The 26516-nt window shown below is 37.6% G+C and overlaps 2 protein-coding genes across 2 annotated transcripts; one reads left to right on the forward strand and one right to left on the reverse strand.

Annotated features, from left to right (window-relative positions):
* The first annotated feature begins 3669 nt into the window (after positions 1–3669).
* Positions 3670–5962, forward strand: LOC139136481 (uncharacterized). Its single transcript, XM_070704207.1, has 2 exons — positions 3670–3943; positions 5601–5962. The coding sequence occupies exons 1-2, from the start codon at positions 3670–3672 to the stop codon at positions 5960–5962; spliced, it is 636 nt and encodes a 211-aa protein (XP_070560308.1).
* A 10964-nt stretch (positions 5963–16926) lies between these two features.
* On the reverse strand, positions 16927–25563 carry LOC139137455 (interleukin-1 receptor accessory protein-like 1-B). Its single transcript, XM_070705562.1, has 7 exons — positions 25135–25563; positions 22572–22874; positions 20983–21223; positions 20444–20571; positions 20034–20210; positions 19220–19357; positions 16927–18027 (listed from the first exon to the last, which is right to left on the reverse strand). Exons 1-7 carry the CDS (start codon positions 25271–25273, stop codon positions 17669–17671), a joined length of 1485 nt encoding a protein of 494 aa, XP_070561663.1. The 5' UTR covers positions 25274–25563; the 3' UTR covers positions 16927–17668.
* Positions 25564–26516: the final 953 nt, after the last annotated feature.

Genomic DNA, 26516 nt, shown 5'->3' on the forward strand with positions numbered 1-26516 from the left:
ATGTATGGATGTCTGTCCGTCCAACGCAAAAACTCAAAAACTGCTGCACGTATTGAGCTGATTTTTGGTGTAGTGATGCCATACATGATGTAGATGTGCCGTTGTTAAAATGAACTTTTTAGTCCCATAGATATGCTAATGAGGTAGAAAAAAAGCGAAAATGGTCAAAAATCAATAACTCAGGAACTACTCATCTGATCATTGTCATATTTGGGTTTAAGGTACCTTGGGCCCAACTCATTTAAACATATAGATTTGATGTCAATATTTGATGCTTTCTATTTTTAATGATTTTTTTTTTCTTTTTTTGCCATTTTAGTAAAAAATCTTTTCCTCTTAAACCAATGGTTGGATCGCTTTAAAATTTGGCTTGCAGGTACATTGTGAAAACTCAAATAGAATTCATCAAAATTATGGCACAATTTGCATATTTGTATTTTTGGGCAATTTTTGCCATTTTTGGTTAAAAATCTTCTTTGAAACTGTGTATGCCATTACTTTCTAATTGGGTGTGCAGGTTCCTAGGAGTGACCTGAAGATGACTCCGTGAACTCAAGCTGAAATTTGCAAATTTTGTGGTACTTTTTGTCATGCTTTCAAATTTGGTACATAGGTGAAATGTAGTAGGTCATTCATTCAAAGTCAAGTACTGCCTGTGTGAATGAGCAGATTACGATTGTGCTGTTCCAGGCTGAGGTGCTTTTTATAGGAATGATGCAATGTTAGACGGTAATTGATGTTTTAACTGAATTTGACTTACATTGTATGTAACTCTTGTACTGTATAAACCCAACCAATTCACCCAGAAAAAAATAATTAATATGATTTTAAATAATTGAAGTAATGAGGATATCAACAAAGCCAAAATAATTTTAGTGTAGAATTATTAGAATGTTCAACTTTTTTGACAGTTCATAGTGAAATGCTTACCATCGTGGAGGATTAAAACATGTAAAGGCAACTTTCCTGAATCCCAACTTTGACATTTTCTGAACCGTCATATATTGTGCTCTGTATGTCATCTAAAAGAAATTGCTCATAATAGTTTGTCATGATAGGTTGGTCAAATAAATAGAGATAGAGAAAGTTCCAATTTCCATTTATGGTTGACTTGGTAAGGATAAAATAAAATAACTTTTTGAGGAAAGTGATAGGGTTGGTAAAGCTGGACTGTAAGATTCCTCATGTGCTATTTATAGCAATTATGCAATCTGTGTATACAGTGCAATGAAAGTGTTACATGATTCCTTATAATGCTTTTGATGACCTTGAACTTCTTAAGTTGCAAACATTTGTCTCTTCTGTGTGCTTTCTCTGAGTACCTACAGGCTCAACTTATTCAACAGAACTTACTTGCAATATTAATTTGAAAGTTAAAATGTGCTTGATTAATAGGATGAAATACTGATAAAGATAACCAGCTGAAGATTCTTTATAACCTGACAGATATGCTGTTTTTTATGATGTAAATGTTGATAAGCCAGTCTTGTATTAGAATGTAATTAACTCTCATTTATATTATTATAAGCAGAAGTATCAAGTTGATCAAGCTAATATTGACAAGTTGGTCGGCTGTTGGAGGTTAAAAGCTGTAAAAATAAATGTATGCATGTATGCATGTCTATCTGTTTGTCTGTCTGTCTGTCTGTCTGTCTGTCCATAGACCCGCGTTTTTTGGAGGGTCTATGGTCTGTCTGTATGTATGTATGTATGTATGTATGTATGTTAGTTATTATGTGCGGATGTATGTGGTGAAATTTTGAAAGTTGTAATTTTTGGGCGATTTTCCCGTTTTTTGTCAAAAAATCTTTTCTGAGAGCACGCATCCCATTGCCTTGAAAACTTATATGTATGATCCTAGGGTTGACCTTTGTCAGATTTGTTCAAATTGTGGTGAAATTTTCATATTTGTATTTTTGGGGCAATTTTTCCCATTTTTTGTCAAAAAATCATTTTCTCCCAAAGTATTTGTTGGATTGCTGTAAAACATAATAGTCTTGATCCTAGGGTTGTTTTCTGTCAGACGTGTAAAGTCATTATAAGATGGAGCATTTCATATTGCTGGGGTATAAGATTAATTTGGACTTGCAATGGAATTTTCTTAGTCAACCTGTAGGAATGCAATGTCATGTGTGTACTAGTACATGTAGTTAGTATCGCTGCAAAATGGGAGGACAGTGTCATTGACACTATTTTTCAAAAAAATAATGGTGGAAGGAAAATATTGTTTTTCATTGATTTTCAGGTCATAATTTGCTCAGGGACATATTCAGCAAAATGGTTTCAGGACAGCCATCTCCTGGACATTCACCCAACAGATGATGATCTACCCAAGCGCCATCCTCGCCCTCTGTTCCACCTTTGTCTGTATAACAAATGACGGGATAACTCTCTCATATCAAGCAAAATTTACATTCTCAAGTTATCACATACACAAGCCAAGTTTGTCACCTCTGAATTGAAAATACTTGGATATAATTCTCTGGTTGTTCTACGTTACAACAAACTCATGTCTATATCATCAATTTTCCGCGTCAGAACGTTTTTGCGTAGATTTTGGATGTGTTCAACAATGTAAACAAACAACATTTGCAGCAAACTTACGGCAAATTTGCAGTAGAAATAATTTTCGGTAAGGGTTTACATTGACAAGCACATTAAAGATAAAAATTGATGATATAGACGTGTGTTTGCCATAACATAGAATGACCAGAGAACAAATCCTAGTATTTTCTGTTCAGAGACAACAAACTTGGCTTGTGGCTGTGATAACATGTTATTGTCACATTTCTAACTACAGATTTAGAAGCTTAGATGAATATTCTTGTAATATTGGTATATTTTATGTCATTTATAGAACACTCCAACCTGCGGATGAAGGTAAAACCATTCCCATTTGTTAAAGGTGAGTACAGTGTTTTCCCTTGTTTACATTGTAACATCAGATATTTCATGCCAACTTCGCCACCATATGGCCATGTATTGTACAGTTTCACTAGAGCTGTGACAGAAGGGAGGTGGTCTTTTAAAGGTATAGAGTCACCTGTGATCTAAGTATGCCCATAAATGGTCAAAGGGGCGTTCCGTGCTATTCAAAATGCCCAAAAGCGGCCACCCGCTTAAAATCTGTGATTGGTTAGATTTTCTCATTCCATGGTAAGTGTGGCAAAATTGGAACAGGTGACAGTATACCTTTAAAAGCAGCGTGGGATCTCTGTTATATCAACCCATACAACATTGCTCAATCCAATGTTACCGGTACTTTATATTTGTGTGACAATGATCACTGCAAGTTAACAAGTTCAGGTAGGATGCAACTCTAAAAAGAAAGACTCATACTTTTGCTCAAACTATCCTCAAGGAATCTTTCGAATATTCTCTTTCGAAAATCATGAATAAAAATCGGAGGTCACCATTCAATAAATTACCGAAGATTTACTGATATTTGAAATTCAAAGAGGCAGTCACCCCTGTGTGTTAACTCTAATGAGATTTTCAAACAACTTAAAACTATGAAAATTTTCCTTAGACCAAGAGCTTTAAAATGAACCCCCACAAGTGGTAGGTCAGAAAAGATTTGCAAAAGTTTGAGAGTCTGAATATCTGTCCCCGAGGTGCATTCTACCTTAATTAATTTGGAAGGTCGATCTTATTATTTTGTACTTGTTTATGTGGGTTGTAGGGCAGCAGAGAAGAGTGACACTAAGATGTTACACCACTAAAGATGATGGCTTGAAAAGTGTCAAAATCAGCCATACTAAAGGTGATATAGATGCTCAAGGAGAAAAAGAAATAGACATGGAGAAGTCCGGCCGGTCGTTTTTGTTAACCATAGATCCATTCACAGAGCAAAATGCTGGCAAATATTATGTTGAGGCAGTTGATGGAGAGGATTACGTGATCACTTTGAGGTTTGATCTCAAATTCTACAACGAGATTGAAGGTAAGCTGTATTGCCTTTGTACTGATATGCAAGTCCAGACACTCAATAATAATAAACATTGGGTTTAGTGACAAAGGTTCAGACTGGAAGCTGTTTTTAGAGTGAATCATATCAATTTTGAATCAGAGGATGAAAAGTTTGTAAGGTGTGATGTGTTCTCGAATGTCATTAGCTCATATTTGGTATGTATATAAATACCAAAAGAGCTTATATGATGAGTAGGTGGCGTCTGTATGTCTGTATGTCATTATGCCAGTGTGCTGAGTAATCAATAACCAAAATTACTCACTGAGTACTCTGTTGATGAGTATATTTGTACTTCAACTTAACAATATTGGACTGAAAAGCAGGGTATCTCTGCCCCTCGAAAGTCCGTGAAAATTCCCTGAGAATGAAATTGAGTTCTGGAAAATTCCTAGAAAATTGAACGACTTGCAATTTTTGAAAATCACAAGAGGGATCGTGTCATGATGTTGTAAAAATGGTTCTTTTGAAAATGGTACAGTGAAAATGATATTTTGGATCACAGAACATCATTGAAAATCACTCAAAAATGGTCTTTATTGTATTTTAAGTTATTTTGAGTATATGAACCCTGAAAGGTTCAACAAACTGTGAATTTTGAAATATTTGTATGACATTGCTATTAAAGAAAAGCAATGCAGTTTTGCATATAACTGTTGCTTTGGCATTTAGGATCTGTGATATCACAGCGGTACTTGTGGTGTGTATCGGGTCATTGCCACAGTCCTGCTGCGAGCCAACGCATGGGCTTCTTTGGAAGTTTACTACAACACCAACCGTGTCGTAGATTTAGCTCGCAAAATAATGAACTATATTAGCCTTTGAATGAATAAACTTGTATCATCTTTATCATTGACTATCTGAGACTGATTCTGTATGCCTGCTAACTACCTTGAACATAAGAACACGTATATTCAACCATTTTCTCGTGAGCCGTCGACGGTTTCTGCGATGTTTGCCCAATCGTGCGTACAACGCACTGAATACGTTGGAGGTCAAAAGTTCATATTCGAGCAGGAACCATCAACGACTCACTGAAAAACGGTCGAAAATACATGTTGTCACAGTCGGACTCGTTAGCAGGAGTAGAAGATGAGTCGTAGATAGTCAGTGATACAGTAGGTATAATTTAATTTATTCCAAGCTTTATCTGTTTTTTTTATTTTGCTAGCTAAATCTACAACACTCTTCGGTGTTGTAGTAAACTGCAAAAAAGCCCATGCGTTGGCTCGCAGCGGAACTTTTGCAATGATCCCAATGACCCGAGGGCATTTGATACAAGCCACAAGTACCACTGCGATATCACAGCTAGCATTTAGGATGTATTTTCTCAGTCTATCATCGTTACATATGATTTTACAAGTGGCTAGTGTATTTACAAAGACCATGAGTGGAAGTCTACCAATTAACTTACTTAACTTAATTAATTAACTAACTTAAAATGCCTCATACACTTGCAGTATTTAATACTATTACTTCTGCTGTGACTGAAATGTCCAATATCAAGATTATGCATGGCTGTGGTATAATCAAAATGTAAAGCCGGAAAGCCAAAAGTAAAAGAGAACTTGCACGGAGACAAATAATAATAATAGACCCATACTGACACATTTTTTCTATAATTTTTTTTCAGAACTGTTGGAGGAGTGTCCACTGACTCTCAAAAAAGTGCTTGAAGACTATCAAGAGATGTTGGAAGCATTTGAATCCCATCTTAAGAAGGAAAACTTTGAAGACCTTTTCCACCACTTGACAGGAAAACCCAGTGGAGAATGGAGAGAAAGCAGTGTATCAGAATCAGCCAAGACAGCAATCCAAAGTATCGCATCTCAGAATGGTCAACTCAACTTGTCACATGTTTTACAGTGCCTTCACGTCCAGATGCAGAGGAACAAAGCAGTATTAGGAATTGAAAAGTACCACAAAGACTGTATTGCTTGTGGTTTCTTCTACAATCTGGCACATCAAGTCGATCATGAAGAACAATTTCTTTGAGATAATAGAAGGCATCCATGGTAGTTCAACCATTAGCATCTCAGGGGTGATAGGTGTACCAGGTAATTCATCGTAGATGTCATTCTCAACAGTAAATTACTCAGGGTAGTAAAGCCTTACAAGGCAACCAGAATTGTAGCACTAGCCAATTCACTACTAGCTTCATCAGATAAAAATTTACGTTATATTTTCATTGGTGCTTTGAACAGACTTGGTTTAAATTCCAACAAAATAATACTTCTCCATGTAGGGTATTTGGATTGGGCTAAATATCGGTTATTTTTTATGTAGCGTTTGAGAAGCATTTTTGCAGGTGAACATAGATCTGAACTAGAGCTAGCTAATGTAAGAGGTTTGGAATGCTATTTAGATAAAGCTAAACATTGGATATATTTATCTGTGGAAAAGATTTTTGAATTGTGAAGACAGATCTTAACAGGAACTAATTTAGAAAGATCTGAATGCTATTTTGATGGGACCAAATATCAGATATATCCCGTATATCGTTGGATGAGATTTTTTTACCTATAGAAGAAAAATCCTGACTGCAGCTAATTTAGAAAGTTTGGATTGATAATTAGATTGCGCTACATTTTCAAAGTTAAACCATGTTTTATATGGTTAGCAAGTTTAGCTCTCTTTGGCAGTACATGGCGTTTAGCAAATGTGCAATGCTGAAGACAAAACGCTGCATTCAACCCAAAAAATCCAACCTGGCACAACTCAAAGCTGCAAATGCTATTCAAGTGTTTTATCCCTTTTGGCAAATAAGTAGACTGTTTTATATCAGATACCCCTATAAAGTTTTTCTGAAATGATTTATTTTGCTAACAACTCAATTTTGCAAGGATTTGAAAGCGGTATTTTTTTCTAACCTTGGAGAAGCTTAATCAATTTTTTATTTTTTAAAGCAAATGTATGTTTTTTATCTTCCATGATTTTTAAAATTGCAAGCAAGACGCATTGTTGTAAATTTTGTATCACTGGAAACCAAAAAACGTACTTCAGGTTTAAATCACTTTTAAAATTGATGTTGTGCAGGTTTAAACTCTGATATATTTTCTTCCAATTGACATATACATGAGCAACCTTCCTGCCTTGACTTTTAGATGACTTTTATAAATATGAAAAAAAGCATGACAACAACTCGGTGTTTATTGACACAAAAAGCTGTTTCAATTATGCATCAAGTTGTCTTCAGTAATATCTGAAGAGGAATTTTAAGTCATCATATCGACACTTTTTTGACTGCCAATTTTGCCGATTCTTCAATGCCATGATCAAATGATTCATGTCATTGTAAACTCACTGCCAAGATTACAAAGTACACCTTTAATGACATGGTACTGCTGTTCAGATTCTGCCATCAGAGAAAGACATGCAAAGCTATATGCATCAACAATTCTTATACCATGACACAAATTGGTATTTTAATCATGATATTAAAATCATGTTTAGGAAAAGTAAATTTAGTAACATTTTAATAGCCTTTGATCAGTGAATGTATGTTTAACGTTTAACTTTATTGTGGTAACATTTTATGCATCTTATTTTGATGCCAGCTGTCCATAGTTGACCCAAAATCAGGGGCTGGTCATGTAAAGTTTGGTAAAAAAGGATGTTTTCAGGGTGCAACATTCAGAATCTTATGTTTCAAGACCATATGCTATTTTTAGCAGACAGGCTTACGATATGCGTCATCATTCTAATCGCTACTATCCTAGGCAGCCCAGAAGAAGTAAAGCACAAACTGTGTCCCTATCTCACTGTATATTCAGAGTGTGTCTGTACTCCCTAGCTCAGATTACAAGACCATTCAATTGTCAGAGATTAGTGGGCTATCATTATTCAACTTCTCCAAAGCATCCTTAGTTTTATCAACTTCACAAAATCCGATCATGATTGCCAGGTCAAATATTGACTTGTATAGTTAGAAACAATATGTTTTTGTCCAGTAGAGACTGCCAGTATGTTCTTTATTGTGTGAACTAGTGATAGTGACTTTGTTGTGTGGTTTTAAAAAACAATGCAATTGAAATGCCCAGGATTCACATCTGAAATGCTATGGTAAAATCTGATTGGTTAATTTACCATATTTAAGTGGTATACAACCAATCAGGAACAACCAGATTGCAATTTACAGTGAAAAGGTATTTGAAAAAACAAAAAAAAAACTTATTTTAGCAAAACGTTATAGAATAGTAAAATATATATATAGCTAAAGTAGTTTATATTCTAGAAAAGGTTTTTAAAGAAGTTGAAGTTTAGGAGAGCTACTTATTAATGTTAGTGTCTAATTTTTTTCTTTCTAATTAAGAGGCAAAAAAACCGAAATTTTAGCAGTCAGTTAATTCCTTAATAGTAGCAAGTAATGTAGAGATAGATAACACTTATAAAGTCCGCATGCACAAAATGACTTTGTTGCATTTGATGGACACTGAAAGGAGTGAGCGTGGTGAGATAGCATAGCATAAACATCAAAAAATTACAAAAGTACATCATTACATATGTTATGCATTTACAAGTTTTACATCTGTAAGAAGAGAATCCAGAGCTATTTTGAGGTCATTTTTCTGGACCCAAGCAGAGGGTTGACTACAGAAGTATTGTAGTTTGTGACATATATTCCTCTGACAGATTGAGTTTACCAACTCATATCTAGGCTGAAAGTGACATTTTGGCATTTTAAGAACATCAGAGTCTTACAGAAATATGAAAAGCTGCAGTGAAAAATCAATGTTTATAATTTATGTCCGACAACCTACATATCAAAGAGTGAGGAAAATACATGCTGTTCTATTATAATAATAGATTATGCAGTGTTGCAGCCAGGAATTTTAAATCAGGGGACACGGCATGTCCCACTAGAGTTTATTTTTTGGGACATTTTGCACATGTTTTGGGACATGCGTCAGTTGTCAATCCCTGCCAAGCTTGAATTTCTGGCAATTATAGCCGTATACCATATTTTCTGCCAATCAGAGCTCAAGTTCTGATATCAAGTGCAGTGTTCTAATTACATTTAATCATAGCTCCGAAAGTACGTATTATATAAGCCTCAAAATAATCATGCAAAACAAAGGTCATTGCCAGTACCAGATATTGCAGACTACACCCAACACAGTTGACTCACAAGTGCGACATGTGACCCGCAGTACGCGAGAATGCAGGACAAAAGGTTCCCTTTTGGGGACATAGTCACAAGGGCGTGTCCTGGCTGCAACACTATGTGTGAAGTTATTGTGTAACAATTCCCTAGCTCTATGGTTGTATCTGTCTGTCCTCTTTTTCAGCTCACAGGTTATGTTACAAAGTGATTTGTCTTCTTGATTCAGGGATTTTATGCTAAACTATTAAATGCTGCTTGAAATGTTACATTTATAGAAATTTCATAGAAAATATCATGTTTGTAAATTTTGTTATTTCAAGGGCCAGTAATGCTAATGTTAGATGATTTTTTACATTATTTTGTATGATTGCAAAAATTCTACTCGGAAAATGTTGAAACACCTGCTATTTGGCTTGTTTATACATAGTATCTAGATGTGTAAAATGCATTGTTATTGTTTACATTTGAATCAATGCACTTTACACATGAACAGGCCGAGTTGACAAGCTGAATAATGTGTATCTCAATATGCTTTTGGGAGTACAATAAGAAATTATCACAGGCCCTTTATGAAGTGAATGTCTTTCCAGTAGGTTACCATCTGCAGGTTATGCTAACCAATATACACTGCCATATTACTTTCACCACATACTGCAAATACAGACTATACAGAGACTGTATATTTTGATGACTCAGAGTTCAGATATGTATTCAAGACTATTGAAAACTGAAACATGGTTGTGGCATATAAAATTTCTTTCATTGTTGTTTATCATAGTTTTGATTATTTTGTATATATATTTGCTCATTTCAAAAACATAGTTTTCACAATATGTAGATATTTCAGTGTAGATGTTTTGCCAGGAGCTGTATACTTAGAGGTTCACCTTCAGCCTTTTAACGCTGTACGGTAACAAATCTTTTCCCATTGTGATGAGTTTGTTGCTAAGAATCTCTGTAGAAATTTTTTTTTTATTTCATTGCACATATTTAGAATAAGCTTTTTCAGTTTAACAACGTACAGTGACAAGCTACGTTTGATTGTTTTTCCATGGCCGTGCACACCTAGTTTAGTACACCATACCAAACAGAGAGACTTCTGCAGGACGACTTTATCACAAAATGTGTTGTTTTTTTCAGTCACATGTGATGTAGATTTGAAAACGTATATGACTGAATTCATGCAGGTGAATTACGAAACTGCCAAGTACAAATGATATACTTGGATATCTTGCTTTCTTTGTATTGACCCTAATATTAGAGTCAATATAGGAAATACAGTATGCCGTTTTACTCCATTTGACTAAAAAATTGCATACCATTGCTAGACTAGAGGTGGCCCATGCCTGCACTCTTAAAATCGTGCATTCCACCCTAAAGATTAGTAATTCATATTTTGACCAAGGAAAAACACTATACTTTCAAGGAAGAATATGATTGAAACTGTGACACATACTACAATGTAGACAAGTCAGGCCGGATTGAATGCCTTTGATGTGAATTTCTTTACTCAAGAAAGATCTAGACAGCTTTTTACAGTCTTGGAGATCAAATGACTACCAGCCTTTATAGTGACTGTAAATTTTTGTTCAAAACTACAGTTTGATAAACATACAGGAATGTGACTTTTCGGAAGCTCATTTTAATGTAGACAGCTTAAATACTGCCATGTGCATTCATCCAATGTGTTTAACTCTTGACCCTTGACCCTTGAACTGCAAGACCTCAGTGAACACAGGCAGGCCTAGATATATACAATGAATGTGGATAGGTTATTGCTCATGTTTAGTGATGCGTGATTCCTTCGTATTGTCTGTTTGACTGCAGTGCTCGGCAGAATTCCATGGACATCCTTTTCTGAGCTAAAATATAAGCAGGAATATGGTTTTGCAGACCAAAATTGAGTACCATCAGTCCAAACATGGCATCTTTCACAGACAAAATACTAAATATCAGACCTTTAATTTCTTTCTGAAAATCATTTGTCTGAAATAATGAACAGTGCCAAATTACAATATAGAGACGTCAACTTTGTCTCACCCATCCAGAGTCTCTCCACCACAAGGGAGAATCTGATACTCCATGTCCAAATAGGTGTACAAGAATTAAATTCTCCCCATGTCCAAGGTCACAGGTTAATCTATTTCTGTTTATTTCATAACTGTCATTTGTTAAAATTACCAACAGATGATCCTTGTAGCTCCCCCAGCTTATAAAAGATGATGAGAAAACAAATCTGGCAATTCCAGAGAGAAAAAGTAGCTTTATTTACAAACAGGTAATGCACCTCAACGAAAGACTTAAACTTTTGCAGAAACTTTCCTCAAGGAGTATTCAATCATTCTCTTATTAAATCAAGAATAAAAATCGGGGGTCACCTTGGTACTAGAGAAACAAATTACTCTAGATCTACCGATATTTGAAATTCAAAATGGCTGCCATCCCTATGTTAACTCTAACGAGGAAAAAAAAATTTGATTTTGATTTCAAAAATTCGGGGTCACCTTGGTACCAGAGAAACAAATTACTCTAGATCTACCAATATTTGAAATTCAAATGGCCGCCATCCCTATGTTAACTCTATGGAAGAAAATAAAATTTTTTGATTTTAATTTCTAAAAATTGGGGGTCACCTTGATACTAGAGAAATTACCCTAGATCTACCAATATTTGAATTCAAAATGGCTGCCACCCCTATGTTAACTCTATGCAGGAAAATAAGTTTTTTTACTTTAATTCCGAAAACTAAGCCAGTAGAAAGATTTCTTACACCGAGAGCTTTAAAATGAACCCCCACAAGTGATTGATCAGAAAAGTTGAAAAAGTTTGAGAGTTCGAATATCTGTCCCTGAGGCACATTCTACCTTAAGCAACTTACAGGAAAATACAGTCATAAATAATATCATGGAGATTGTACCAGTGGTAGATCAGCAGTAATGATCTTGGAATTTCATTTCAGAGGGATAAATTTATCACAACTTTTGTGAAAAGTTTTATGCAATTTTGTATTTTGTTATGACTCTACTACTTTATATGTTCATACTGGAATAACACATAAGTGTGTGCTGGCACATAGATGGCGTGCCTTTCAGTGTAGGCACAAAGTGCTTACACTGAAAGGTAAGTCATTCTGTTACAGTTGAACATGTGACCATGCAGCCTTTTGTAGGAAATGTATTTTGTGAAAAACAGTATTATCATGTTGAAGCCACAAAGGACAATTAAGCTACACTTTTGAAAACATCAGCATCATACTTGTTAATCAAAGAATAAATGAGATATTTTTACCAAAATTGACACCATTCATCTAAGATGCAACACTGAAAATCTTTATGTAGCTCCATTACAGTTGGTAAATACATAACATTTTCAAATGCAAAAATGCTGAGGTTTAAATATTTGGAAAAAATCAGAAGCTTCCTGTGTCATACTATAGGAAAGGGCAATAAAGTGAACAATTTGAGATATGCCTTTCATAGTAACCTTTCTATGTGCAAATTCATTTTGTATGTTACATGCGTGTATGTTTATGTCTGTAGGGAATTGGGGGGGGGGGCGCTGTCACAACATGGATGCCATGAGGGACTTTGTAGTCTGACAGAGTATGTTTACCTACGAAATATAGGAACATAATCTCCTCTCATGAAGTTTCAACATACAACCAATTGTTTCATAGACCCTTCTTAGGTACCGTTCAGTTATGGCCGGGGGGGGGGAATCATTGTAATTTTGGAATCCGCAAAGGGGGGGGGGGGTCATCGCTTTTTCACTGGTAGGAAGGGGGGAGGATCACCACATTTTCAAAAACATAATACCTACAATAAAGTTCACTTTATGCCTTCGGTGGCCCACTACAATAAATTGATTTTATGTAATGGCCCATGACCCTCATAACGGGCAGACGCCTCTGGTGCCCCTCTTCAATTAGGTTTAATTCATGCAATGGCCATGATCGACCCTCTTTACCGGCGGGCCGCCTTCGGTGGCCCACTACAATAAATAGGTTTACTTCATGCAATGGCCATGATCGACGTGTGGCCCATGACCCTCTTTACCGGCAGGCCCGGACTTTGCCAACCCACTACAATAAGCAGCGGGCTGCCTTCGGCGGCCAACTCATATTACAGTAGTATCTGGTTAAGTGCCTATCTCATCTTTGAAAGACCATTTACATGCTTGCGACCCTGAATGGTAGCACTGAGACAAAAAGGGGAATTTGCATAACAGTGTGATGGACATAAGTTGTCTATGGAAATGAAGTTAAAAATTGCCTTACAGTTGTCCTAATTAACAGACGTTTGCATGGATGTGGCTGAGAAGTTTGTGCACTGGCATCTCTGCTACACGGATAAAGTGCGCCGCGTACCGGAGTTCAAATCCAAACCGTGCGGGTAAATTTGACATATGGGTTTTGGTTATTTTTCAGCCACGGGGGGGTCATCAAATTTTTTCGTCTGACAAGGGGGGTCATCTTTTTTCACAAAAAATGCAGGGGGTCTTATTTTTTTTAAAAACCGGCAACAAGATTTTGCCGCCCCCCCCAGGCCGTAAAAACTGAACGGTCCCTTATTGATCAGTAATAAACAATAATTTACTTGATGATTCTGTCTATTAAAGTTCCAAGTCAAGTATATTGAAGCCTTCCAATTAATGAACTGTGCAGAACATTAAGCAAGTAACCCCATCAAAATATTATTTTATATTTTCTGAAAGCCTAGATATTGGCAAAAACGGTTTTGTATTATTTGGCAGTTGTTTACATAATAGCTCTGTGTGTTACCGGCGCAACGGCCTCGGACCCACCACAGCAGGCCGTATAACGCCGGTAACACACAGCCCTGCCATGCAGAGCTATGTACATAAGGGCCACGAGTTAGTCAAATTACAACCCCGGCAAAGCCAGTGCATAGATAACTGATTGTAATACAAACAGAAACTACGATAGCAACAAGTACTAGAAAAACTTAAAGTATAGAAGCGGCACCTTTATTTTACTGATAAAGAGCTAATAAACCACGGGGTGCTTGGTTTAGATATGAGAAGTCTCCTTGCCAAACATAAATATAAGAAATCAACTTGGCATGGACTTCCTGAAGACAGTACCATTTAACGCCACCCTGCTGAGATTTTCTTACTGACAGCGACAAAGTATAGATAAACAAGGCGCAGTTATACTACATATTAATTACTATTAGTGTTTGTATTACAATCAGTTACCTATGCACTGGCTTTGCCGCGGTTGTAGAACAACCTGCGGTGACACTGCGGTATTTCCGGTGAAAATTAGCATGATAGAAAGGAGCTACCAAAAGACCCATGATTGAAACGACACCTTTTTATCATGCTAATTTCGACCGGAAATATTGTAAGCGTCAGTGCAGGGAAACCAAACAAACCGATTTTTAAGAGGTTGTTCAAATTGACTGTCACGTGGTCCTTAACAAAACAATTATCAAATAATACAAAACACAGTATTTGCCAATATCTAGGCTTTCAGAAAAAGTATACTTTGATAGTTTTCTGCACAGAGTTCATGGAAGGATTCAATAACTTTTATTGGAACTTCCATGAAGGGGAAGCATGTGCAACATCGAATGCTGAGTATGGACGGGGTAAAGAACAGCGCCCCCGGTGTCAGTCCCCACAAACAGAAGTTAGATTGAAACTCACAGAACAAATACTAAGCTTATTTACGGAGCCGTCATATCATTTACGACCTGGGGAGTTGGAGGAATTTCATCGGAAACTGAAATTCCTAATAACTGCCCCTCTTCAACCATAAAGAATTTGAGTACCCCTCGATAACAGAAATTTTAACTGACCCCTACCCCCACTTAGAAAACAACCCTTTGAGTGCTGTAATTTTTCCCACCAAAATTTCACTGCAACATTTTAGCAATTTTTATGAATTTTTCTGTAATTTTTTTGATAATTTTGGATCAAAGCGACATCACATTTTATTTGCTACAGTTTTTCACCAAAATTTTGGCAAAAATATGAAAAAAAAAATTATTGACTGGGGCACTTGTTATAAAGGTGACAAAAATTGACTGTGGTGCTCGAAGGGTTAATATCACCACATATATTTGTAATATTTACAAAAACACAGCAATAGTAAAGAACTTTCAAATCCTGGTGTAGCCTGCTAGATTATCATCGGTTATCTCATGACGGTTGAAAAAGGTGAAACCATCAAAATGAAATTCAAAGTCACAACAAAATGTAGATATAAAAGCTCACGCTATAGCAAGTGTGCAACCATATAATATTGTTTACTGTAGATGGGTATCATGACAGGGTTTTCACTACGATATCTGACAGGGTAGAATTTGAAAGTACAGTGGGGGAGAACACACGGGAGGCTGAGGAGAAAGTGTCAGATGAGGTTGTTCCCTCTCTTCAGACTCCTGCGCGTATTGCGTTGAAAAATTGAGAAATTTATCTGAGAGGTGTTTCCGTTTTGTATTTTTACCAAGTAAAACTGTTAGAACATAACCAAGGGGGAGAGCATGAGAGGGGTGCCCCCCTCGCATAAAAAATGAGAAATTGATATGTGGAATGGTGAAATCTGACAGGTGTTTCAATTCATTTTCCCCCAAAATTGAGTACCCCCTTCTTTCTCTCCTCATTTTGAGCACCGGTACCCCTTGTAACTTTCGATTTTTTGAGTGACCCCTCAGATTCCTCCAACCCCCAGGCCGTAAATAATGACGGCTCCCTTAGCAGATTGAGGGCAGTACATCGGGGTTTTATTTTTCATGTTGCAATGACATTAGATAACACCACATTTTGCCATGGTACTGTACATTTTAGACTTTGTGTTTGTGTTCAAAAATGAGGCTGTGCATTTGTTGAAAGAATATAAGGAGGAGGAAAATTCAAATTAACAAACACAACGATTTGCACAAGCTAGCATTACGCACTAGGTATCCCATTAAACCAACCCTCAATACGCAATTAACATCGCTGAAGGCAACCTAAAAGGGTATGAGATTGGTTTATAGGTAGAAGGAGCTAGTAGGATACCATCCAACACTGCAAGTCCCTGCAGTGTCACTTCACAAGTTGTAGCTTTGCCAAGTCGACATAAAAGACAAGTGTCCTTTGAATTTTATTGGAAAACTATCTACTGTTGATTGACCAATCAGAGTGCTCAATTCAGGGTGTTTTATCTACTCGTAAAGCCTTGGTCACCAAATTCCAGAAACGAATGACAGCGCCGTAGTAAAGTACTGTCCAATCAAAAGTGAACATGTCATATTCTGTAGACATCTGGTACGTTTTAATATTCAAATTTAGTAACACAGAGGAAACCAGCTGCAACACAAAATCTGCTGTGGTACAAACATAAACTAATGTGCCCTAGGGCATTTAAACTAATGTGCCCTAGGGCATTTATAGGATGTTCCATTACATTGGAAGGCTATTTCACAAATAAAAGTTTTAATTCATATCCGAAACATGTTACATTGACAAAGGGGACGGTGGACGTAAACACATTGAAAACGAAGATATATCAGTTAGGTGCGATAGTTTTTAAGTCGGATAAAACCCTCGTACTCGGGCTCTTCTAGTATATAAAGTCCAACCCTACGATAAATGTCGAAGCCGCAGGCCGAGACATTTTATCGTTGGGTTTGACTTTATATACCAGAACAGCCCTCGTACTCGGGCTTTCTCCTATACCTAATGCAAACATTTAATTATTTTTACTAAACATACGAATCAATATTTTCAAAACAATTTTGTCAAAAATGGTATGAAAGTCGTACTCCATCTTTACACAAGTATCATTCTAAAACGACAGATGGTGATGTCAGGACATGCATTATTGAACTGTACACTACAATCAACATTTTATACAATCTACATTTTATTCAGATTCCTGACGTACAATCAGTAAGTCAGCTGCCACAAAACCGTCATTGGATCAATTATTATTAAACCAGGTCCTCCGGTTCTTGTTCTGTTTCTCAACTCAAAGTCGTTTCAGTAGTGGTTTGCCTGAATCGCTCTAGATGTAGATGTAAACTGTGGTCTCCTGTGAACTTATCAACTATAGTCCTAACACTATAGGCTCTCTCCATCCCGACAGGTCTACTTGCCCAGGATGAAAAAAGCTGGAGTTGAAGGGCGCCACCAAGAGACGTATTTTCCTACACAAGAGGTTTTTTAGGGCAAAGAGCAACTTACAGTGTCCTAACTATTCAGGGCACTTTGAATAAAATTGCCGAGAACTTTGTCATTCCAAAGATGAAATAAAATGTTCCCCTCATATCGTGGAATTGCGTCAATGTCGCTTGCAGTTTCAATGGACTACAAGCCAATCACAGGAAGGTGACAAAGAGCACGGTCAAGGTTGACCCGAAAGTAAAAGAAACCTATCTTTACTGCAAACTATACAACTCATCTCAAGTAAATGTCACCGTCAGGTTGATTTAGGCTTGACTGTGGTTGGACTGCAACGATTTTATCCACTTGCATAGATTCATAAACGAAAGAAACCGCTTAGGCTCCGGACACAAATCTACTTCAGTGAAGATTTCTTCTCACAATTTGTAAGTGTCAACACACTATATTCTCAGAAAGCCATATTATCACACGCTCACAGCCCTTTTTGCCGAATCAGTGTTTGAATCCTCATTGATAATATTCAAAAGTTTGATATGTAGCTTCTTCCAAAGTTTACTAGTATAGCTAGCATCTTCCTCTTTCCATCTCAGGCACTTTGTGACACCGAGTACATGCTTCATTGCCTTGTCCATTTCCTTTTCGTGTCCACGAATGTCCTCAAGGATCAGGATAATTAGCTTGCTGTTGAGTCGAATCGTGTTTTCCAGAGCCACGTGGAACTGGAAGGTGCACCAACCTTCACGGCCGGTCAAATAACGCGGTGAGAGTAGAAGAAGACAACACCGACTTCTCTCAACGAAGTGGATGACTTCGTCTGCATAGACTACAGGAGGGAAAAAGACAATGCTCGTTTTTTCAAATGAACTTTCATTACATCTAATCCATACTTCTCCCAAATATCATCATTATTACGTAAATTATCGGACCTCGTGACGAAAGTATAAATTAATCATCCTCTCTATAATTCATCGTGGTCGTCTGAAGTTTTGATTCATGGCATTGCATTGATAACGGTAACAGCAATAATCGTCTTGCAAAAACACGATTGGAAATAATTTGGGATAATTGGATGGTGAAGTAATGTCGATTTCATCTACAAATGTAATCTCATCTACTTTTCTTTTTATAGCACACACTTGTTTTTGTAAGTAATTTGTAATATTCCGACATTCAACTATAGGGCACTAAACATTTTTGAGAATTTTGAAAAATATGAAAATCCAATTATCCCAATTAATTCCAATCGTGTTCAAAAAAAGTACACACTGTCTACACACTGAGTACATACTGAGTACATACTGAGTACACACTGAGTACACACTGAGTACATACTGAGTACACACTGAGTACATACTGAGTACATACTGAGTACACACTGAGTACATACTGAGTACATACTGAGTACACAGTGTCTAAATCGAAAACATCAATATCAGGAACCCCCAAAAATGTTGAATAGGTATTATATACTTAAACAGCACAGTTAGCCAGTCCGATCATGCTGTGATTAACATTTGAGTATATCTGCTAGAATTGTTCAATGTGTTGCATTCTTCAACAAAGGAAAATACCTTTCTCACTTGCCTAACTGACACACCTAGATAACATAGAGCCCCCGTTCTTCTTTTGATTCGAATCTGTGCCAATATGAGGGTGCCGTTAATAGTGAATAAACGCAAACATACACCCTAAGATGATGTAATATTGGACTGCAGCTTAAAATGAGCCAAGTATGTCTTGCTGTCAAAGTCCTATCAATATCGGGCCTGTACTTTTCTTTATAGAGTAACTGCTGCGCCGTCAAGATGATGATGCGCGCGCGTCAAAAGCCAAAGCCACATGACTAACCAGTTACGTCTTCAGAATCTCCAGTGCGCATATTCAAGGATTATCTATTTAATAAATGGGACATGCACGGAACACAAGTCAATATTGCCCGATTCTTGACGGAAAGACAAATCAATTTCTGGCCGTAAAGTTAAGACGATCGGATATGTTGACTGCTAATTGATTACCTGTTCCTGGGAGGAAATTTCTATCTTCGATTCTCACTTCAAAGCCCCACTCTCTTTCCAACTTTGGCAGAACCTGACTCTTAATGAATTTCAAATCGTCCTGGGCGTAAGAAACAAACACATCGAATGGTTTCTTCCCTGTGGGAAGTAAAATGACAGACATGTGAGTTCAGCGAATGATAGATGTATCAAGTTGGCAACATATCAAGGAAGTGTCTATCAAACTCTGTGTCTTCTTTCTCACTAAGTTGCTTTCATGAAAGAAAAAAACTAACTTAATTAAGTAAGTTGCCAATACTTTGATCACAATTGTTCTTTCCTTTAATAGTTTTTACTAAGACTGTTTTCAAACTCACTACCCGTGCAGATTGTTTCCAAGATTTTCTGTAAATGTCTTATAAATTTTCCGTGTAATTCTTTTTTCTCGATTTTTTCGTACATTCTCAGCTATTGTTACCCTCTTAAGTTGCCAGTGAGCTTATCCTCAAAATAAAGTACTTGTACATGGCATAGATATACACATAAACTAGAAATCTTCATACAATAATGACTCTAGACAAGCTATGGCGTTTCAAAGAGCGTAGTGATATGTTGGAACTCTTATTTCTCCGTAATTCTGCCTCGTGGAGCAACCATATCGTAACATAAACATGCGGATGTATTGACGATGAGGGTGGATGTCTGGTGCGTATATCCGATAGATGAAAGAATATTCTTGGAACCCATCGCCTGAACACTATCAGATCGGATCACACGGTCGAGTTGGCGGCTGGAGTGTAGGACCCGATGTGGCAATAAACATGACGTCACTTACCTTCTTGGCGCATCGTGCTACTACAACAGTGAGGGCGTACATGCAGAAGATAGAGCAACTGTAGATCAAGCCAGAAGTACCAGACAATGGTGGCCAAAATTGCAACTATCAGTATAATAATAACTAGAATGATAAAAAGATGCAGGAAAACCTGTGGTGGTATCGGCTCTGGAAAACCTGCAGGAACAGAAAAAATTGAAAATGAGGGCGTTGTTTTCCAAGCAACAAAATCAGAAAATGTATGCAACTTAGAATACTAACTTTTGACCAGCTGGTAGAAATATTGCTTTCTTTGACATGTGTGTGCTTCTGTTCTTTTCGGTAGCTTACCCAGCTTGTATGGCCTCAAAATTATCAAACAGCCAATCCAACCAATAACTTTAGAAAGTACACTACGCCCCCACACATACCTTCCTCTAAATGGATTTCCATGTCCGTCCAGTTGACGTCATTTTCAGCACGTACTATGTACGTTCCGAGGGCATCATGATGCAGGTTGTCGATGGTCAGGTAAGACGATACGTAATTGCCTTGATCCCTACCGGAAGTGACGCAACAAGTCGTAGAATTATTAATTCGTACGATGTAACACATTTTAGATTTTAGGAGTCGACGTAGAACAATAAACGATTTTAGAAACAAACAAAAAACAAATAATGTAAACTGCATCACAGGCGCCGCTCTTATAAACTCTTAACCCTTTGAGCGCCAAAGTGAATTTTTTTCGCCTTCACAAAATATGTCCCAGTCAATTATTTCAGATTTTTACTAAAATTTTGATTAAAAACTGTAACCAATAAAATGTGATGTCCATTTGGTCCAAAATTATCAAAATATATTAAAGAATAATTCATGGTGGGAAAAATTACAGCACTCAAAGGGTTAAAGACGTCAATGTTTTTGTGAAATTTGAGCTTTTTATGGAAGTTGGCGTGAAAGACCCGCTTACCTAGCGTCCTTTCTCTCACGAAAGCTAGATTTCTTGAACAAGTTCAACTCATTAATGAAGGAGCGGTTGCTTGGAAAATCAGCTTCGATTTTCATCCAGTATAGATGTTTCCCATGGATACTACCGGGTCCGAAGAAGAACTCGCAATGAAATAGGACGCTGGTATCTGCTCCGAGAATTACAGTTTTGTTTCGGCAATCAGGCGGTGACGTAGAGATGGGACCGTGGTTCAGTAATGGCGCTGTTGATGAGACGATAAAAGTATTAAAGATTTATACAAGGGAAAGTTCAATAGCTCTCGAGAAGAGTGGTTGAATGTGTGAAATATGTTCAGAATGAAAATTGCTTAAGCTGGTTCACACATCGAAAATAAAGACTTAAACTTATGCTCAATTTGTCCTTCAGCAAACTTTCAACCATTTTCTTTCAAAATCAAAAATAAAATTTGGGGGTCAGGGTGCAAATTTTGGCACTAGAGAAAAATATTACCCAATATTATCGATATTTGAAATTAAAAATGGCTGCTATCCCTGTGTTATCTCTATTGAGGGAAATAAAACTAAGGCCGGTGAAAACTTTATTCACTCCATGAGCTTCAAAATGAGCGCCCTCAAGTGGCAGGCCACAAGAATATTGTATAAGTCTGGGAGCCCGAATATCTGCCCTCGAGGTGTAGTCCACCTTTGTAAAACGTCTGTGGCTGCCACTCCCGCAAACGAGTGATCGCGGTAATCACCCCCCCCCCCTTCCCCCTCCCCCCAACCAAAATAAAATAAAATACAAAAGTGGAAGGGAACAACGCGGAGCAACGGTGGTGGAACAACGCGTGGTGCGAGTGTGAGTGATCGAGGACAGAAACTGCAGAGCCCCCTCCCAAGATGTGATCGCCTTCAAATGAAAGAATTTTCAGTGAAGTACATAGCTTCTAGTTTACAGTTGGTTATTTCCGTTTAGGCAGTAAAGATAAAACCTATTCACACGTCGGAATTTCAATGCTGGTCAATTTTGAACAGACCGTTTCTCTCCTCAAAGGGTAAGCAAAGGAAATCACGAAGTATGCGAGAAGTATGGAGACCTAGGAAGTAACAAAAACGACTGGGGTCCTTTTTTCTGCAAGGGTGTAATTCTAATTCTGTTTTATGTGCACTCACTCACTTACATAGATACCTCCATGCCAGGAGTGCGAAGGAAAGAGCAAACTGATAGAACGATAGGGGTGGTACCACAGGGAAGCCTGGAACACGATTGGAACTGATTTGGGATAACTGGAAAGTAATGCCTACTCAATCTGCAAATGTAAGCTCATCTGCTTTTCTTTTTAAGTTATACACTTGTTTTTATAAGTACTTTGTAATAGTGTGCCATTCACCTATAGAGCACCTCACACTTTTGAGAAATGTTAACAATATGAAGATCCGATTCTCTCAAATAAGTTCCAATCACGTCCAGGGTAAACAAAGAAACAAATAAATAAACACATAAACAAACAAACAAACAAACAAATACATATAAGGGGAAACAAAACTGTTTTAATTCTTATACAATTCATTTTCTTTTATTCTCACGGTGCGGGGTGTTTGTGTACTTACGTAACACCAGAAGCTCCACGAAAGCTTGGATCCCTGGGGAGTTCGATTGAGGCTCCTTAACTCGACACGTGTAATTTGCTTCATCCGAATCGACGATACTTAGGAATATGAGGCTTTGGCTGTTGCTGATAGGATCGGGGTAGACCTTTTCCTTGTCCACACCCTGCCAAGGGTACACTTCAGAGTTCTTGAACCAGCTGACATGAGCGGTGGCGCTGTTCACGCAACAATGTATCGCTTTGTAATGTTCGCTTGTCGCATACTCGACAGATGCAACCTGTTTGCTAAACTTCAACTCGTAACCTGCAGTAAATATAAATTAAGAACAAGTTTAGGGCGCTTTCAGTTATTATCAGCGGGTGGCCGGGGTAATTGGGGGGGGGTCATTTTTTTACAAACCTGCCCTTGGGGAAATCTGGAAATGACCACACATTTGAGGAAGTATTTTACATATAAAGGCTTGTTTTGTTTTTAATGACAGGACGGTTATAAAAAGTGGACCATGCCAGGTTGTATGGTGAGGTTTTATTCTTAAAGCCATTCTCGTTCTACACTCTAAAAATCTGCATGTATAAGAATGTATAATTTCTGCGAATGTTCATACGTAAGGTTGGTTTTTGTGTTTTGACAAATTCTTGCAGTAAATTTCCGTTCCGTGAGGGAGTACGCACCTCGACATCGAAAGACAAAAAACATTTTGCTGAATTTTCCTTAGGGAAACTAAACCAATCACTTTCGAATGAGGAATTGAAAGCAGGGTCACCGTGCAAAATTCTGTATCAGAGTTAGAAATAACAAAATACTTATCGACACTTGAAATTCAAAATAGCCAACATCCTTGTTTTAATTCTATGTTGGGAAAATACAGTTTCGATTGTCACTAAAATAAGCCGGTAAAAGCTGTATTTACTCGATGAGCCTCAAAACATGACCCTATATATAGTAGACCAAAATACTATCACAATTTTGAGTCCGAATATTTGTCCCCGAGACACATTCCGTATCATGTCTGAAATATTACCAGGAAACGTTTTGTTGGAGATCAAATTCAAGCCACATTTAATGAAAAGTGGCCATCGTACATGAAATAGTGGTCTTGCTTCAATATCCGATGATCCGCACTTAAGAACTGTGGCATCCGACAGTTTGTTTCCACAATATTGATTTTTTTTTGTCGCCAAGCACACTCCTTCCAAGCTTCATCTTTCTTCCCGATGCATTTATCGTTGTGTATACACGAAGTATTTCGCTACCGTATCTTCTAACTTCTTATTTTATATTACCCTATTCGACGGTTGCACTAATCTCGTTTAAATCTAGTTTCCAATACAATAATTTATTGTTTATCACATTCACACACAGACATTAGCATGCTGAATAAGTCAGAGCCCACGAACAGAAATCGACCAAGGGAAGATAAACTCAGACACGCTAAGACGCCGGCAACCAGCGACTGTCATAAAACCAATGCAAAGCGTCACGCAACACCGTCGCTATTTTTTTTTGTGAAAGCCACCTCTGATCTTGTATCTCCGATTATTTTGTCGTTTGCTACTGTCTGTAACCAGGTAACTCTATTTAAAAGGTTTCTGGGTGTTGAATTTAATGTTCATTGGCTTGCACCGTGGACGTAAATCTTTTTTATTTACGCCAATGCTCAGCCTAAGCTTATACCAATGTTGAAGTATCATTACGTCGTTCCATGATGACCGTGTTAAATCTAATCTCTGTAGATAGAGGCAAATAAACCCTTGACAAACGCCTTCATACACTTCCCCTGTAGTTTGCTCGTCTGACTACATATTGTTCTGTCGCCATGTCTACTTGTACGTGGAGCTCTCAGCTCTGCGGTCGGTGCCCTGGTAAACATCGGAAACCACGTCACAAGCCGGAGCATCTATTACACCTATTCTTCTTAAAGGGAACTCAGGCGCAGAATTTGTTGTTGGCGGATACAGGATACTTTTGTTGTTGTAATTCGGGAATATTATGGTTCCTGCTCATGATTGTGTACTAAACGACAGCGATATTGAAACAACAAAAAAATGCCACAAAAGAATATACTTATATTTTACTGACCATGCATTAGCAGAAATGACGCATGAGTTTCTAGTCCCCCATGCCTTTGTTTTTCATGGCTGAAGAGATTGCAGTAATCTTAAAACCGAGCGCGCAGAATTTTTAGGGAACTGCGAGCAACGGAAATTGTTCTGTTGTACGTTAGACTTGATTGAAACGACCTTCGATCTTTTCATATTTCCAATTTTTTTCACTTGTCGATTCAAGCTTAACGTCGTCTTTTTGGGGATGGGAATAAAAAAAGTGCACAAAACGTAATGTTGTTTAACTTGCAGCTTCTCTGTCGTCACAAAATATTTGTCCCCAATCACCAAGATGAATATTTGCATTATACATGCCGAACTTTATACTGACATCAGTTCTGGTTATGAATTCACCGCAAATCACACGCACGCTAACTATACGTTGCCGTATTAAAACTGATTAGGCCTACTGTACTATCAAGGAATCTTTAAATCTCTCGAATGTCTGTGGATAAACTCACCATTTCCAGACGTGTGATGGGAGTCCAGACACGTGAATGTGTTGCAGTAGCTAGCTTCGGCAATAGACAGCAGACCAATACCGACAAAAAGCACAGACGGCAATCTCTGTGTCCATATTAGTGTGACGAATAGCGCCATATCAGAACAGCAAAGCCAGAGCTATGGATATGATCTCTGAGTGACCAGTGAACAGTGCGTCCGTCTAATGGCGTGTGCCCTCAATGATCCCCGTTTTGACTGCTCAAGCTGCAATTGAATGACCCCTGTTTGTACAGAATGGGGAAGTCCCGAGAAGTTACAACCGTCGGCGAGTCTTTAAGGCAGGCGATATCAACATTCTTCCTCCTCAACGTATCCAGTAACACCACTATTTTCTTCAAAACCAAGCTGATACGGTGGACTTTGTATCCGGAACTATAAGGAAGGTCAAGCGGTTCAACACTTATCCTGTCCGGCCTCGACCAACCCTTAGCGTTAGGGTCTTTTCAAGCCAGGAAAACATTATCGTAAATTACGCCACTCCTTTCGCGTATACGTCACGTTTTAACAACACGAGGACACTTTTCAGCAAGATATCACCGCTGTGATTAAAATTGGAATTACGTCTCAAAGTTGCATCTTATCAAAATCCTCCAAGAAACAGGTCCTTAATGCGCTTATGGTGTAGCGCTTTGCTGTGTCTTTCTCGGTTTCCTCTGAAGAGGAGTACATTGTGGACAACAAGTCATTTTAGTCGCTCAAGAAGATCATTGCAAAGTTTACATGAATCAACAGGTTGTCGAATAACCCTGGAGTTGATTGAAAACTTTGAAAAAAAATATAGAATTGATATAACATTCATAAATACACACACACAAATAAAATTTAAAACGATCACAAACGACACGATCTAATAGTTTGCTGAAATGAAAACTAAGTTTGTCGGAATATTGAACACGATTGGAACTAATCTGGGATAATTGGATTTTCATATTTTTCAAATTTCTCAAAAGTGTTAGGTGCTGTATAGCTGAATATCGCAATATATTGCAATATCGCAAATTACTCATAAAAACAAGTGTGTAATGTACAAAGAAAAGCAGATAAGATTACATTTGTTGATTACATCGACATTACGTCATCATCAAATTATGCCAAATTAGTTCCAATCGTGTTAATTTGGTTAAAGGTTAATAATGTTAGGGTATCTGTGCACATAATAAGGCGTATACTTTGTAGCGCATTTATCAGTTGATAGAAATCATTTAACAGTTCTTCGATTTCAATGTGTAAAGAATAGTATCGCTACCGAATTGTGAAATGCTGCATTATAAACTGACGTTGGATAACAATAGGCGGAGGGGTGGGGGCGGCATTGCGTCAACGCAGACCTCAGCTCTCA

The sequence above is a fragment of the Ptychodera flava genome, chromosome 7, assembly GCF_041260155.1.
Source record: "Ptychodera flava strain L36383 chromosome 7, AS_Pfla_20210202, whole genome shotgun sequence".
Classification (NCBI taxonomy): Eukaryota; Metazoa; Hemichordata; class Enteropneusta; family Ptychoderidae; genus Ptychodera; species Ptychodera flava.